The 18,074-nt window shown below is 40.0% G+C and overlaps 1 protein-coding gene across 1 annotated transcript in view; it reads right to left on the bottom strand.

Moving 5' to 3' along the window:
- Positions 1 to 18,074, bottom strand: part of LOC311289858 (protein NLRC3-like) — a gene marked incomplete at its 3' end in the record, with an annotated part of 63,354 nt that overhangs the window by 21,592 nt on the left and 23,688 nt on the right. The window contains exon 6 of the mRNA XM_084408103.1: positions 10,192 to 10,365. Within this exon, the coding sequence (XP_084264229.1) occupies positions 10,192 to 10,365 (174 nt within the window). The remainder of the gene's footprint in view (positions 1 to 10,191; positions 10,366 to 18,074) is intronic.

Genomic DNA, 18,074 nt, shown 5'->3' with positions numbered 1-18,074 from the left:
CAGGATGTGTTTAGGGGTATATAACTTCGGGAAGGGGACTAGCCCTTTGCCTTCTCATACCAGATGCGTTCTGTATGTGAATGTCAATTAGCTTGCAAGAAATAAACCTTTTTGATACTTTGACTTTTCAAAGGTCTCGACTTGTCTTCTTCCTCCTCTCGAATAGAATTATTTCCACAACAAATGGCGACGAGGAAGGATCGCAAAACTGATGACCTCCGTGGACGAAGCAATTGACTGATCATCCCAAAGACAAGAAGTCTCTGGCTCTGATACCCCGACGCTAAACTGCAAGGGACGGGAGAATTGTAGACACCACGGCAGGCCTAGGTGGACGCGATCCCGAATAAAGAACCAAGCTGCAAAAAGCACGGTGAGAGAAAATTATTTACGTGGTAAATAAGAAAATTATTTGCGTATTGAATATTTTTCCTAAAAGGGTCAGGATTTTTGGAATAAGCCTGAAAGTAACTTCCAAAAGGATTTTGAGAATAAGTTTGAAAGTAACTTCTTAAAATGCCAGTGTTAATTCTTTTCCCAGAAAGGCCAGAATTTTGAGAATAAGCCTGAAAGTAATCTTCTCAAAAGTCTAGACAAGTTTGCGTTTTTTGGAATAAGCCTGAAAGTAAGTTCCAAATATTTAATAAGGCACTTGTCTGGGAAAAAGACCTAGCATCGACGGATGTGGGCATTTTTGAAAGTCCTAGATTGACGGATTTAGGCAGGACGTGGTGGCGACGCTGGGGAAGAGGATTAACACAGTAAATATAGTACGTGGTGACCACGTGATGAGAAAGATTTAAATACGCAAATATAAATACTATTAAGTAGAATCAATGGGAAGTGAAAGTTCTAAAGGAGAGGAGGAACGGGTTAATTTCTCTAAAAGCTCGTACAAAGCCATGGATAGAATAATGGGAACTTGGTACCATGCTTATGTGCCGTTTTTAATAAAACAATATGGATTTAACGGGGGTTTAAGTGTGTCACAGTTGACTCAAACCAAAGTGAATTGGGTGACTCATATTGTTAAGAAAAAAGACAAAGAGAATTACAAGAAATGTGGTGAAATCATAGTAAAATGGTTAGAAGAGGCAACACGCAGACAACAAAAACAAGTCTGTCGAGCCATCGCACCATTATACTCTGATAAAGAAAGACAGGATGCTTCAAAGAAAGCACTACAGAATCTTAAAGATGACTATTGTGGCATTGCTGACTCTTCTTATCCCTTTTTCGGTCAATACGTGAAAATGACGGTGGAGGACGGGGCGTATCCGGCTCGTCGCCCACCTGCTCTCAATCCTGCTGTAGACGGAGCTGCTGCAGGAGGAGTGCAAGCCAGTGCGCCAGCTGAACCGCCGCCCACATATGTTGCAACAGAGGAAAAGAGAGGTGACACATCGTCAACGCGCTCTGGGGCTCCATATCAAACAGGAAGGCGGCCGAGAGGCAACAAAGACCTAGAAGAATTGCTAACTGCAAACATGAAAGACTTAACTTTGCACTCACGAAGACATACAAAAAGAAAACTTAACCAAAATTCGACCAGGTTGACGGGCAGACGGTATCAAGCGCCGCGACCGAACCTGCGAAATCAACGCAAGAGCCAGCAGACTGATGATTCAGAAACAGAGATAAAGAGTGAAAGTGATGATGACGATGGAGATCTCCAAAATTTTCAGGCACCGATGCTCGAAGTAGCCGGACCAGATGGAGCAGTTCTGGTAATGCGGCCATGGACCCAAGGGGAACTGAAACAAGCTTCTGAACACCTGCCAAACATCGAAGCAGGTGGGGCAAAATTAGGTGCTGATTTAGTTGTTTTCTGCAAAGAATTCAGACCGACTCTTGGTGAGCTGTGGAGACTAATGGTTTTGAAATATGGACCAGTGCACATGGCTAAACTGTCAGACGACTGGCCAGAAGATTCCCGTCCGATACACGTCGAATACGACCATCAGATGAACAATGACTACGCAAAGAAAGTCGATGATATAGTCAAAGCTTTAAAGAAAGTATTTCCACGTACGATGGACATCCACCAAGTTCGTCAATGTACTCAAGGAAAAGATGAAACTACTGAAGCATATTTCTTACGACTGAAAGAGTGCTTTGACCGCCATGGTGGTATAGAAAAAAGACAACCGCCAGCGGACCCGACTACGGGGGCTGTGGGATCTGATCCTTATGACGACTATTTAAGAACTTTGTTCATGGATGGACTGGAGAGAGAAATTTCGAAAGAAATTGAAAAAAGCTGTGTTGGATGGCAATTGGCTTCTATAGCAGAAATCAGACGCCATGCGAGACATCACGAGGGAATCATCAAGAAGCAAAAGACAGTCAAAACCACCAAACAAGAAAAAGATCTTTCTCTGGCTCTGATAGCGCTGCACATGAACGAAAACAACAACCCCAAACCAAACCACTACCAACAAAACCAAAGAGGTGGTGGAGGAAGAGGCAGAGGACGTGGCCGTGGAAGAGGTCGACATTTTCCGCAAAATCAACAACGCCCAGATCGAGACACTTGTTTCATTTGCGGACAAAAAGGACATTGGCGAGACACTTGTCCACAAGCAGTAGTCCAGGCAAAGTAGCGTTTTACGACAGACTAATTGTAAAATAATTTTTTTCAGCATAGATCTTTTCTATGAGGTGTCCAGAACAACATACTAAAAGTCCTAAGAAATCCTAGTTGAGGAAATATGTTAAATTCTCATCAATCCGAGATGTGTGCCAATAAGGCCAGGCAACAATACACCCCAATGGGGCTCTTTTTTTCCTTTACTCCTATCAAAATGAAACTTTACACAATGAAAGTACCCATGAAAAGTAACATTTTTTGTATTACAAGTTTCTTTGAAAATGAATTTTAATATGCAAATGAGCTATAGACTAATCGAATATGCCCAAAATACACCCAAATAGGCTTAATTTTTTTCTTTACTCCTAACACAATAAAACTTTACATAGTAAAAGTATACATGAAAAGTAACTTTTTTGTATTACAAGTTTCTTTTGAAATGAATTAGAATATGCACATGAGGGCCACACCTATTGAATATGTCCTAATTTGCATAGGCAGAAACACCATTCATATGACAAATACATTGGCCCAATCTTCATCCAATCATCCTACTGCCAATGGGTGATGGCAGTGCTGCTTTTAGACCGGCCTCTAACCTGAAAACTGCCTGGCTTGGTAGTACCTGCCAGGGGTATAACCCCCGCCGGTATAGTCTTCAGGGTCACGGAGGCACACAAGCCTCCCCACCACGACAAGGTAGCAACAACAGGGGAGGTTTCTTTCTGTTTTTTTATTTTGTTTTTCTTTAACTAATCTAGATATTGCAGTTGTTAGCTTCTCATAACACTGCAAAGCTACTTTACAAACGGTGGAAGTCTGATGTATGGAACTACAAAAAGAGAAGCAGTTTTGGTGTCTGGCAAAATTATTGTAAAGAGCTGGAATGTCTGGAAAGTGTGTCTATCTGGTTTTTCATCTGTCTTCTGTTTGAGAGTGGATCGTTTAGTTGGTAAGAATGACTTCTGCCTGTAATCTCACCAACAATACCAATCATTTGTAAATCTACCAGCCCAAAATTTAATCTCACCATGTTACTAATGACTGTGGCTATTCTGACTTTCTTCTTATGTTATATGTGGGGGAATGTAATTAGGTAAGGCTTGTTCGCAAAAAAAAAAAAAAAAAAATTTGAAAGCAACTGGAGCCAAGATTGTGCAATCAATTCTTAAGGTCAATATAAGTCTTTTTGTGGCAAGTGACCCAGGTAAGTGTGGCAAGTGACTTTAAAGGATTAGTTCACCCCAAAATGAAAATTTCCTAATAATTTACTCACCCCAAAGCCATCCAAGATATATCCATGTCTTTCTTTCCTCAGTGGAAGAGAAATTATGTTTTTTGAGGAAAACATTTCTGGATTTTTCGTCTAACAATGGACTTCATTGGTTACCATCGATTTTAAGTCCAAATCAATGCAGTTTCAAAAGTCTTTGAAGTGTTTAAACGGGCTGTACGCGATCACAGCTGAAGAAGAGGTTGTTATCTAGCGAATATTTAAAATAGATTTTTCAAAGAAACTTGTAGAACAAAAATTTAACTTTTCATGTATACTTTCACTGTGTGAGGTTTGATTGTGATAGGAGTAAAGGAAAAAATAAGTCCATTAGGGTGTATTCTGGACATATTCGATTAGTATATTGCTCATTTGCATATTCAAATTCATTTTCAAAGGAACTTCTAATACAAAATGTTTTACTTTTCTTGTAGACTTTCATTGTGTAAAGTTTTTTTGTGGTAGGAGTAAAGGAAAGAATTAAGCCTACGCAGGTGTATTTAGCCTATATTCGATTAGTGTATAGCTCATTTGCATATTCAAATTCATTTTCAAAGAAACTTGTAATACAAAAAAAATGACTTTTCATGGGTACTTTCATTGTGTAAAGTTTCATTTTGATAGAAGTAAAGGAAAAAAAAGAGCCCCATTGGGGTGTATTGTTGCCTGGCCTTATTGGCACACATCTCGGATTGATGAGAATTTAACATATTTCCTCAACTAGGATTTCTTAGGACTTTTAGTATGTTGTTCTGGACACCTAATAGAAATGATCTATGCTGAAAAAAATTCTTTTACAATTAATTCTGTTTTTGGCTCAAAAATTAGTTACTTTGCCTGGACTATTACCCAACAGTGACATGATCCTTTTTGTGGATGGGTCTTCCAGTAGGGATGACCTTGGCAAAAACAGGGCTGGATACGCAGTAGTTTCATTAACTGAGGTTCTTGAACAACAATCACTGCCGTCACATTTTTCTGCACAAGCTGCTGAACTGGTTGCTCTGACTGAAGCATGCAAATTGGCAAGTGGCCAACGTGTTACAATTTACACTGACTCCAGGTATGCTTTTGGCATTGTACACGATTTTGGCTCATTATGGAGACATCGAAAGTTTCTGAAAGCAGATGGTAAGCCAATATTGAATCACCTGCTTGTGAGTCAATTGTTGGATGCTTTGCTGTTGCCAAAAGAAGTGGCAGTGTGCAAATGCCAGGCCCATACTTCGGGTACCGATGACGTTTCCAAAGGAAACAGATCTGCAGATTTAGCTGCAAAGGCTGGGGCTCTGCTTCCTGTTCAGATAACCACAGCAGCACGGCTGAATGAGGAACTAGGTGACATAGAGGCCATGCAACAGCACGCCTCTGAAATTGACAAGCGAAAATGGAGAGAGGCAGAATGTATGTATAAGAATGGACAATGGTGGGGCCCCAATAATAAACCGTGTTTACCTTCTCATTTCTTTCAGGCATATGCTAAACTAACACATGGGTTGCACCATACTTCCAAGACGGGAATGTTTTCTATTATGCAAAATAACTGGTTTACTAAAGGTTTTTCCACAGTGGCAGCAGATTTTTGCAGCAGATGTCTGATTTGCGGAACTAACAATGTCGGCAGGGGTCAGGCAATGAGACAGGCGGGGCATCCCAGGCCGCCAAGACCATTCTCACATGTAATGCTTGATTATATTGACTTGACACAATCAGATAAAAAGAAATACTGCATAGTTGCCGTGGATCTTTTCTCAGGTTGGATTGAGGCTCTGCCAACAGCAAAAGCAGATGCACAAGGAGTGGCGAAATTACTCCTACAAGAAATTGTCCCACGATGGGGAATTCCTGAGAAATTATCAAGTGACAATGGCTCACATTTTGTAAACAGTGCAATTTCAGCAGTTGAAGCTTTCTTGGGTACTCCCTGGAAGCATTTTTGTTCCTATCATCCGGAATCAGCCGGAGCGGTAGAAAGACAGAACCAAGTTCTGAAAAACAAACTGGTAAAAATTTGTGATGAGACAGGGCTTTCATGGCCAAAGGCCCTGCCCATTGCTTTGACTTATATGAGAATGAGGAAGAGGGGGCGAGCACAACTCTCACCATTTGAGATTCTGTTTGCTCGTCCACCTCACATGGGCTGGGAACCTCAAAATCCTAGACCACTGCCTGACACCACTCTATGTGAACATGACATGTTGCAATATTGTGTTGAACTGGATAAGGTGTTCTGTGATATCTCAAAACAGGTCCAGGCAGCAGCTCCAGAGCCAGCTGAGACAGCCCTGCACAGCATCAGGCCAGGAGATTTCGTGCTGATAAAGGATCTGAGGCGGAAGCACTGGAGAGCAAAGAGGTGGCAGGGGCCATTTCAGGTTTTGCTGACAACTCACACTGCGGTGAAAGTCGAGGAAAGAGCTCCGTGGATCCATGGGACGCACTGTCAAAAAGTGCCAGCTCCTGCGGTAGCTGCAACGGAAGAAGAATCCCATACACAGCTAACGAGCACCTAATAGGGATCAGGCTAACCAGAGGTGCATGCCATCCTGTAGGTTACCAATTTGAAAATCATCATCATTGGAGAGAAGACGAATCAATAGTACGGGACGATTCAGCGATTTTAGGGGTAATAAGAACTGTGACAAGAACTTTGTGGTGCTTTGACGGCGTGGGACTTGCAGTGAATACCACGATGGTTAGAATGACTGCAGGGGAATATGTAACAATGATACAAAGGGCCCCAGAGTATGAGGTTGGAGTTACAGTGCCTGAAGGTGAGGCACGCGAGAACGAGAGCGAACATGAGTTTGACTAAGAAATGAAGTAACCATGGGAAAAATTTACCTGTTGTAAATTACTATGATTATGGAGAAGTAAATGTCAAATTTTGTGTATGTTCTTTGAATGAACAGATGGGGGAATGTGATAGAAATTTTACATTTAGATGTGTTCTTTTACTTTTAGATGTGTTCTTTTTTCTTTTAGATGTGTTCTTTTACTTTTAGATGTGTTTTTTTACTTTTAGAAGTGTACAACTTGTATTAACATCTTTCACTTTATTTGTACTCATGAGCATTTGAAGAAATATATTCATATAAGCTAAAGCACGTTATTAAAGATATGTAATCAAGTATTTTAGAAAAGCATAAGTTAAGACAAGCTTGCAGGGACAAAATGTTCTGAGTTATAGGAGACTAAGTAACAAAGAGACTATACGCACTGAAGTGACCCTGTGTACTTCGAGTGTCCTTTTGTGAGCTCCAAGTGTGAAAGTATGTGCGAGCTCCAAGTGTGAAAGTATGTGCGTAGCTTAACCCTCTGGGGACCAAAAACGCGCCCGCGCGTTTTGCTCGTTTTTTTTTTTAGCAATGAAAAATAAACACAAAATGCTCTGTTAATTTTGATCTTTCATTTTCGTGTAATACATCAATCGATCCTGTTCAGTTTCTATTTTTTTTCTGTATACTCACAATAAAAATAAAGTGTTTTGCTTTTTGACAAATAAAGAAAAACTAACATGATGCTATTTCTGCCTTCTCTCTGTCAGTAAACTCCCATTTGAAACGCGAAAATTCAGTCAAACAGGGAAACAGACCCACGGGCATAAAGCTTGAGATCGCAGCTTTTAAATGAAGTAATTTATATAAAAAACAAATATTATCAGCTTCTGTAATCTGTATAAAAAGAGAGCGACTCCAGTCGAGCTCATTACGAGATGATTCACAGTAATTTGACCACGCCCCGGAGAGCGCGTGCTATTCAAACGCAAATTCTGAGAACCATTTCAGTCTGTGAAACGCCCCCACATCAGCTGTAAACAAAGAGGCATAATATAGCCTACCTTATGGAGAAAATTTTCCGTGCTGATATGAGGAGCAGATCCCGCTGAGGAGTGAGGTAGGCTAAGTTATCCTTTCTCAAGTGTTAATGTGGAATAACGTTATGGAATAACGTTAGTGTAGGCCTATGTAAACAAAAAGATGAATCGCGTTTCTATAATATGAATCGCGTTTCTGTGAGATGAATGAAGGGTACATATTTGTAAAGACTGTTTAGCCTAAATATGAATCGCGTTTCTGTGAGATGAATGAAGGGTACATATTTGTAAAGACTGTTTAGCCTAAATATGAATCGCGTTTCTGTGAGATGAATGAAGGGTACATATTTGTAAAGACTGTTTAGCCTAAATATGAATCGCGTTTCTGTGAGATGAATGAAGGGTACATATTTGTAAAGACTGTTTAGCCTAAATATGAATCGCGTTTCTGTGAGATGAATGAAGGGTACATATTTGTAAAGACTGTTTAGCCTAAATATGAATCGCGCGTCTGTGTGTGAAAGAATAAACTGCTTTGCTAGAGCCTACTGAGATGAGTAAAAATCGACTGAAATATGTTGAAATAAAATGTATTTGTATAAGCAACGTATTAAACTGCAAATTAACATTTATAGGCTATGCCCTAATATTTCATAAAAACAACGTTACAGTCAGGCGAAGTATGAAAGACAACATTTTGTTGACTAGATTTGGGTACAGTTTTTACTGTAGAATATACTGTCACATCAAATAAGCTTTTCTGCTCATATATATAAAATACTATTTTGTCAAAAATAAAGTCATAGACTAAGATGTTCCAATGTTGGCTATATTCAAACTAATGAATACATATGATAAAATGTAGGCCTATAATCTTTTTTTTTTTTTTACAAAGAAAGAGTACTTTTTTGCAGAAATATTGCTGAAATTGTAATTATTGTTGTAATTGTAACCTTTTTAATAAAATAGCAAAACATATTTACAAGATAGATGTAAGCAAAATCTTAAATGGTCAATATAAGTCTTCTTCTAAATATATATTTTGTCCTTGCATTGTGGCTCAGTCAGTGTCACACCTGAATGAATGGCTAATTATGCAGAGTCATTATGCAGAGTGGGTGGGACTAAGGTGTAAACTACTCCTCCCCCTCGCATATTGGCTTTCCAAGCAAAACCTGTTTTACACCATTTAAATCAATGTATTTTTTTTTGTGAACGATAAAGCAAGACTATTTTCACATAATTTTGAAGCTAGAACTCGAAGAGAAAACATCCATTAGTCAAAAGTCTTGTGGGCACATATTTTGTATGAGTTTTGTGGTCTTATTTCAGCAACTTTCATTTTTATTTTTTTAAATAACCATGCATAAACATTATTCTCTTAAAAATACAAACATCTACATACATGTTGCTCGCATATTATGGTAGGCCTGTTTGTGCTATATAGAGTGAATTTACACCTTTGCCATTAACATGTTTATAAATAACTGAAAAAAGCACAAATGTCAGAGCATGTCAGAACATCTCAAGGGCCCCAAAAACAGCTTGGTCCCCAGAGGGTTAAGATCAAAAATAGAGATATAAGCAAAATGTGTGAAGAGCTGCAGCTAAAAACAGGAACTTGTATCTAGCCATGATATTGTTCTGTCTAAGATATAATATACGCCAGACAAAGAGAATTGAACGAGATGTCTCCTTTTAAGGAATTTATCCTTTGACACAGATGAAGCCTATACAGGATGTGTTTAGGGGTATATAACTTCGGGAAGGGGACTAGCCCTTTGCCTTCTCATACCAGATGCGTTCTGTATGTGAATGTCAATTAGCTTGCAAGAAATAAACCTTTTTGATACTTTGACTTTTCAAAGGTCTCGACTTGTCTTCTTCCTCCTCTCGAATAGAATTATTTCCACAACACCTGCAAATGTCCTGTAATAATGTAGGGAACCACTCGTTATACATAAATAATGTAACAGTCCATGTTTTACTTACAAATACGATTTAGTTTTTAACAAAATGACACGTGTGCTGAGTGAACGATCAGCAACCAAGAGCATACAACAGAAGTGCTCTCTCTCTCTCTCTCTCTCTCTCTCTCTCTCTCTCTCTCTCTCTCGCAGTTAACATTAGTAATACATGCTTCGCTTTACTTTCTTTGCCATTTATATATCCGTCCAAACTACAAACTTTCCACTGATGCCTGTGAAAAAGGGATGCGCTCTAGGGATAGGCGTTACTATATTTTGCTAAATATTTCACTAATTAGATACATTACTTCATAGACTGTACCCAGAAAAGTGTTATATAAATGTAACAAATTAATTGTCCTTTATCCTCATTATACTCTGTTGTAACTGAAGACAAACTCTCACAAGACTGAGCAGTGAAATTACACATGGGACATCTGAACAAGAAAAGCACAATGTAATTGCATACAGAATAAATCTTAGCAGAGTAATTTTTACATATTTAATGCAAAAAAAAATCAAATATAAGTATTTGAATTCAGACCTCAGTGTCTGCAGCTGACAGTTTGGACTCTTCAGTCCATCAGAAAGAATCTTTACTCCTGAATCCTGCAGGTCATTGTTACTCAGGTCCAGCTCTCTCAGTGCGGTGTTTGAGGATTGAAGAACTGAAGACAAACTCTCACAAGACTGAGCAGTGAGATTACAGCTATGTAACCTGTGTGGAGAACAAAACAAACAGCAATATTCATGTGTTATTCATGTAGGGTTTATAACAGGGCTTCTCAACTCAGGCCCTTGAGATCCACTCTCTGGCAGAGTTTAGCTCAAACCCTTATCAAATACACCTGAACAAGCTAATCAAGGTCATCTGGATTACTAGAAAGGTGCAGGCAGGTGAGTCTGATCAGGGTTGGAGTTATGCCGCGTTCCAGGCAACCTGTAACCCGTGTTTTTCCACCTCGTAACTGGGAGTACATCGATCTAGTACGAGTTCACGGGTGGGAAGTCACAGGTTTGACTGCCGTTCCAGTGCACTTTCATGGGTATAAGGTTGGAAAAACACGGGTTACAGGTTGCCTGGAACGCAGCATTAAACTCTGCAGGAAAGTGGATCTTGAGGGCCAGAGTTGAGAACCATTGGTTTAGAGAAACTTGTGCATGCTTTCATCACCAGCAGGGTGGATTATTCTAATGGACTCCTCACTGGCCTTCCCAAAAAGACCATAAGACAGTTGCAGCTCATACTGAACGCTGAGCAGAACCACAACATATGAGCACATCACACCAGTCCTCAAGTCTTTACACTGGCTCCCTTTAGGATTGATTTTAAAGTATTATTACTGGTATATATATCACTCAATGGCCTAGGACCTCAATACATTGCAAATATGAATATAAATGAATATAAACACTGAATATAAACCCAACAGATCACTCAGATCATTAGGATTACATCAGCTAGAAACACCAAGGGATCACTCTAAGCATGGCGAGTCTGCTTTTAGCTATTATGCTGGAACCAGCTTCCAGAAGAGATCAGATGTGCTCCTACAGTAGTCACATTCAAATCCAGACTCAAAACACTTCTGTTTAGCTGTGCATTTAATGAATGAGCACTGTGCCACTGTTTGTCTGACTGTTTGTACTGTACTGCATTTTATTTTTTTTAATTATTCTTATTTCTTTTGATTATTTTAATTATTCTATTTAAAGCACTTTGAATTACCATTGTGTATGAAATGTGCTATATAAATAAACTTGCCTTGCCTATAATCTGAAGCACACACAGCACACATAAAATCCCCAAAGTAAAATTAACACTGCTCAGTGTTCATATGTGTCCACTGTACAAACTACAACTGTCTTACAGCTATACAGCCTAAGATGAAGGCAAGGCAAGGCAATGCAAGTTTATTTATATAGCACATTTCATACACAGTGGCAATTCATTATTATTATTATTATTATTATTAAACAGTCGGACGAACAGTGGCACAGTGCTCATTCAGTAAATGCATAGCTAAACAGATGTGTTTTGAGTCTGGATTTGAATGTGATTACTGTAGGAGCACGTCTGATCTCCTCTGGAAGCTGGTTCCAGCTGTGGCTGGCATAATAGCTAAAAGCAGATTCGCCATGCTTAGAGTGAACCCTTGGTATTTCTAGCTGATATGATCCTAATGATCTGAGTGATCTGTTGGGTTTATATTCAGTGAGCATATCTGCAATGTATTGAGGTCCTAGGCCATTGAATGATTTATATACCAGTAATAATACTTTAAAATCAATCCTAAATGTAACTGGGAGCCAAGTTAAAGTGTAAAGACCTGAGGACTGGTGTGATATGTTCATATTTTCTGGTTCTGCTCAGAATCCTGGCGGCAGCGTTCTGTATGAGCTGCAACTGTCTTATGGTCTTTTTGGGAAGGCCAGTGAGGAGTCCATTACAATAATCCACCCTGCTGGTGATGAAAGCATGAACAAGTTTCTCTAGGTCTTGTCTGGAAACAAAGCATCTAATTCTTGCAATATTTTTCAGATGATAGTATGCTGATTTAGTTATTGCTTTGACATGACTACTGAAACTAAGGTCTGACTCTAGTGTCACACCAAGATTCCTGACTTGATGTTTAGTTGTTTGACCCCTAGAGTGAAGGTATGCGTTCACCTTAAGAACTTCATCTTTGTTTCCAAACGCAATGACTTCAGTTTTGTCTTTGTTTAATTGAAGAAAGTTTTGACACATCCAACTGTTTACTTCATCAATGCATTGGCACAGGGAGTCAATGGGGCTGTAGTCGTTAGGCGATAGGGCTAAGTAGAGCTGTGTGTCGTCTGCATAGCTGTGGTAAGAGATTTGGTTCTTTCTCATTATTTGGCTCATTGGGAGCATATACAGGTTGAACAGGAGTGGTGCAAGAATTGAGCCTTGAGGGACTCCGCATGTCATGGATGTCCACTCAGACTTATGGTCTCCTATACTCACATAATAACTTCTCCCATTTAATTATGACCTGAACCATTTTAGAACTATCCCAGAAAGCCCCACCCAGTTTTCCAGCCTGTCAAGAAGTATGTTATGATCGACAGTGTCAAATGCAGCACTGAGGTCGAGTAGCACCAGCACTGATAATTTGCCTGAATCAGTATTTAAGCGAATATCGTTTATTATCTTTATGAGCGCTGTCTCTGTGCTGTGGTGTGGTCGGAAACCAGATTGAAAATGGTCAAAGGATCCATTCAAGCTCAAGAATTTGTTCAGCTGATTGAAGACAACTTTTTCAATGATCTTACCTATGAAAGGAAGATTTGAGATCGGTCTATAGTTGCTTAATATGGTCTTATCCAGATTGTTCTTTTTCAGGAGGGGCTTGACAACCGCAGTTTTCAGGGAGTTTGGAAAACTCCCAGAGAGAAGTGAAGCATTTACCACTTCTAGAAGATCTGCTTCTAAACTGTTTAACACACTTTTGAAAAACGATGTGGGAAGTGTGTCAAGAGCGCAGGTTGATGTTTTAAGGTGCTGTACGGTTTCTTCCAAAATTTTGCCATCAATTTCTTTGAAGTCAGACATCGTAACTACTTTCTCAGGTGGTCTGATCTGTCTGACCCCAGTGCAACTCAAGGATGTGCTGATCACCTTTCTGATATTATTGATTTTCTCAGAGAAGAAAGAAGCAAACTCACTGCACTTGTTGTCTGAGAGCATTTCACTGGGAATCTGGCTTGGGGGGTTTGTCAGTCTCTCTACAGTAGCAAAAAGAGTGCGTGTGTTGTTTAAATTACTGTTTATAATATTTGAGAAGAAAGTCTGTCTAGCTTTGCCTAGTTCCATATTGAAAGCATGAAGGCTGTCTTTGTAGATGTTATAATGGACTACAAGTTTTGTCTTCCGCCACATGCGCTCGGCTTTTCTGCATTGTCTTTTCATATTTTGCACTGCTGTTGAGTTTCTCCAAGGTGCTTGAGTTTCTCCAAACTTTTGAGTTAAAAGAATCAAGGAGAAAATCAACAGAGTCTGCAGATATGCTTGGTGTTAAGGATATAGCCTTCATAAATAGTACACTAGTGTTCTCATTTAAGCATCTCTTTTTGACAGACACAGATCTAGCTTCAGTGGCAAGAGAGATCAATATATCAAAGAAAATACAGAAATGATCAGACAGTGCTACATCCTTAATGACAATCGATGAAATGTTTAGACCCTTACTGATAAGTAAATCTAGAGTGTGTCCACGATTGTGTGTGGGTCCATGTACATGCTGATTCAGATCAAAAGTTTTTAAAACAGTTTTGATTTCTTTTGCCATATTGTTTTCTGCATTATCTATGTGAATGTTAAAATCTCCAGCAATGGCAAAACAGTCAAACTCTGAGGTAATTGTTGATAACAGTTCTGTAAAGTCCTCAGCGAAGGCTGGAGAGTATTTTGGAGGCCTGTAAATAATGATAAGTAAAATGCGTGGAGCACCTTTTAACACAATACCCAGATATTCGAAAGAAGGGTAATTCCCAAATGATATTTGCTTGCATTGATAGATATCTTTTAAAAGAGCAGCTAGACCCCCACCTCTCTTAACAGCTCTGCAGACACTCATAAAAGTAAAGTTAGGAGGGGCTGCTTCATTGAGGATTGTTGCACTGTAGCTGTCTTCTAGCCAGGTTTCATTTAGAAGCATAAAATCTAGGTTGTTTGTGGTTATTAATTCGTTAACTAGAAGTGATTTATTTTTAAGTGAACGAATGTTTAAAAGTGCTAACTTAACAGTCGTACTTTTTGTCCCCACATCAATCTCACTTTCACGTGTAATAGGCACCAGATTAGATGGGTTTGCTGTACGGCTATTGAAGGCCTTAGACATTCTATCTTGTATTAGAACAGCAATAGAGAAAGATACAGGCACACTGGGTTCCCGCTTGTTTTGTAAACATTTGAGAAAGTTACTGTTATCAGAGCGGGGACCCGACACATATCACTGAGAGCTGGTATCAGTTGTTTTTGGTTCACCTCGAGCAGATGGAGGAGGGTGTGGGCCCTGGCGTTGTGGCAGAGGCCGAAGAGCTCTCACAGGAGGAGGGGGAGGGCGAGCTGGGCCCGCGGGCTTTGGTGGCAGCGGTGCCTGTCGTTTTTTGGTTGGTATCTGGGGGCTTGCAGCAAAAGAGTGGGATAGTTTGGTTCCAGCATACACCAGTTCTTCCATTTTCTGTGAGAAGCACAGAAGTGGCGATGATGATGCTGGGGAGAGGGAAAAGGTAAGGGGCTGTTGCTCTGGTGTTAAAGGAGGCTGTGATATGCTGTCCTGGCTTCCCTGGCTGTTTTCCAGGAAGTCGTCCTTGGGTGCTGAATCTTGGAGCATTTCTAATATGTGTGTCTGTGGTGAGCTCTGTGGGCAGGGCTCAGCTGAGATTGAGTCCGTGAGCAGAGGTTGTTGTGGCGGAGTGGTGTTATCATTGTCCTTGTGTGATATGTCAACCGCATGTCCACTTTGCTGCTGAAGTGAAGTCCTGTGGTCAGTCATACTGTGTCCTGGTGTGTGTGTGCCATTCAGATTGAGTGGATTGGCACACATTGCAGAAGGATGATTGAGGGAGAAGTAGAAATTGTCCTTTAACACTCTTGAACCAAGTTTGTTTGGGTGATGGCCATCCCGATGAAAAAGTTGTCTCTGACTCCAGAAAAGATTGAAATTGTCAATGAAGTTTACTCCTTTTATATTGCAGGTTTTTTGCAGCCATGTATTAAGCCCAAGCAACCGTGAAAACCTGTTTGTTCCTCTTGCTGGGAGTGGTCCACTGATGAATGTTTGAACTTTCAGTCTTTTAAGTGTTTCAAAAAGTTCATTGAAGTCCTTCTTAAGGAGTTCTGACTGCTCTTTATGAATATCATTCTTCCCCACATGAATTATGAGTCGATTTGCAGTCTTATGTTTCATTAGAATGTTCTGAAGTTCCCTGTTTACATCAGAAGTTGTTGCTTGTGGAAGGCAGCATGTAGTTGTATCCCTGCTGCTAATGTTTCTGATTATGGAGTCCCCCACTATCAAAGTCCTGGGCTCGGCTGCGCTCTGAGCTGAGTGCCGCTGTCTGCTCGACCTTGAGTGCCAGTTAGCATCAGTGTTAGCTACTGGCCCATTCAGTCTGTTTTCGATCACATTCATCACATTTGGGGATTCCTCATTTACATTCATTAGTACTTCAAATCTGTTCTCAAGATGTATAGGTGGTGGTAGCAGACCAGTGTTTGCAATCCTTGTCGGAGCTGTATCTGGGGTAGAGGATGCTACTGCGGCAATATGTGATGCTCGTGACAATCTGATGTCTCGAGTGCCTTTGGGTCTCGCTCCCTGTTTGTGCCATCGATTTGTAAGTCGATCGGCTTGTTTCTCTACCTGTCGAGGAGCACTAGTTTCATGGGACTCACCAGCTGTATGCTGAGGCTTTAAATGGATTTAAATTTTTAACCATGACAATGACATATCCAGAGTCGGTCCTCCCTATATGCAAAGTACGCAAGTTGCTCGAACCACCAGTGGCCCCTTTGCTCTCAAAGATGATTTCATGACTAGGGCTCTGCGATTAATATAATTTTCATTTTTGATTTTGTCTTCGAACGATTATGAAAACACCATTTCCTTTAAAGCAATGCGCTGTCGCACTTCCTACGAAACATCCAAATCAGTAAAATCATGTAACATGACATAGCGTGGATGTCAGCAGTCACTCAGACTTGCTACTTTGGGGGGGTTGAATTTTATATATTATAGCCTACATTTTTCAATTTTAGTCTTTTAAACAGACATCTAAAAAAAAACTAATTGCAATCTAGGGTTGTCAAAAATATAGATTTTTCGATACGTATCGATACTGAAATATCTGAAACTCTTCCGCAGGATACACAAGACCAGCTGCGCCTTCTCGCTCTCTAATCTCTTCGACAGTAAGTTGACACACAAACTCCCTTCACGCACTCGTTTCATTTAAGAATACCCAAAGTGCACACACATAAAGACATAACTTTGGAAAACCACTAGCCACAGTGGCTGGTGAGCAAAAAAGTGAATGTCAAGCCCTGCATACTGAATGAAACTGAACGAACAGATTAAGAGGTTTTATTGTTTTTAAGGATGCACTGACAGGGCCCTCTGACAAAGTTTTGCTTAGGACCCCCAGAAGTCTAAGCACAGCACTGGAAATACATGAATTCACATGTATTTGTGCTTGAATGGACACAGGCAAAAATATGTCAAAATTCCTGCCTCTGCGAGTGTCCTCAAAAACATGTCACTTACAGATGTGGCCATTAAAGGGATACTCCACTTTTTTCGGAAATATGCTCATTTTACATCTCCCCCAGAGTTAAACAGTTGAGTTTTACCGTTTTAGAATCCATTCAGCCGAACTCCGGGTCTGACGGTACCACTTTTAGCATAGCTTAGCATAGATCATTGATTCTGATGAGTCCAGTAGCATTTCTTTCAAAACGACCAAAGAGTTTCAATATTTTTCCTATTTAAAACTTGACTCTTCTGTAGTTAAACCGTGTACTAAGATCGACGGAAAATGAAAAGTTGCGATTTTCTAAGCCTATATGACTAGGAACTACTCTCATTCCAGCGTAATAATCAAGGAACTGTGCGGCTGTACCATGAGTGCAGCAGGCGTAATGATATGACGCAGCGCCTGAAAATAGGTCTAATAGGTTAGACAAACTTAGTCCCGGTCACGTTGGAAGAAGTTACCGAGCTGGGGACTATTTTCAGGCGCTGCGTCATATCATTACGCCTGCTGCACTCATGGTACAGCCACATAGTTCCTTGATTATTACGCTGGAATGAGAGTAGTTCCTAGCCATATAGGCTTAGAAAATCGCAACTTTTCATTTTCCGTCGATCTTAGTACACGGTTTAACTACAGAAGAGTCAAGTTTTAAATAGGAAAAATATTGAAACTCTTTGGTCATTTTGAAAGAAATGCTACTGGACTCATCAGAATCAATGATCTGTGCTAAGCTATGCTAAAAGTGGTACCGTCAGACCCGGAGTTCGGCTGAATGGATTCTAAAACGGTAAAACTCAACTGTTTAACTCTGGGGGAGTTGTAAAATGAGCTTATTTCCGAAAAAAGTGGACTATCCCTTTAAGAATGCACACTTTTACCCACAATATCATTCATGCAGAATGCTGCTGAATCCTGTCAGCACATTTTTTAGAATTTAAATAAATGTGTTCACAGAATATCCACCAGATGGCGCATGGAACAACATAGCCCAGACCAAATTGCAATGTGCAAATATTCGTCTTCGACCGATTGTTTAATTTGCTTATAGATTATTACAGTACGTTGCATTTTAAAAATAGAATTAACATAATTATCAGTGTCTGATAAATTAACTGCAAATAATGTTGTCACTGTGGGAAAATCACA

Source organism: Rutilus rutilus (genome assembly GCF_951802725.1).
Source record: "Rutilus rutilus genome assembly, chromosome: 4".
NCBI lineage: Eukaryota > Metazoa > Chordata > Actinopteri > Cypriniformes > Leuciscidae > Rutilus > Rutilus rutilus.
Note: the sequence above shows the minus strand (reverse complement) of the source record. Positions and strands in the feature narration are given on the sequence as shown.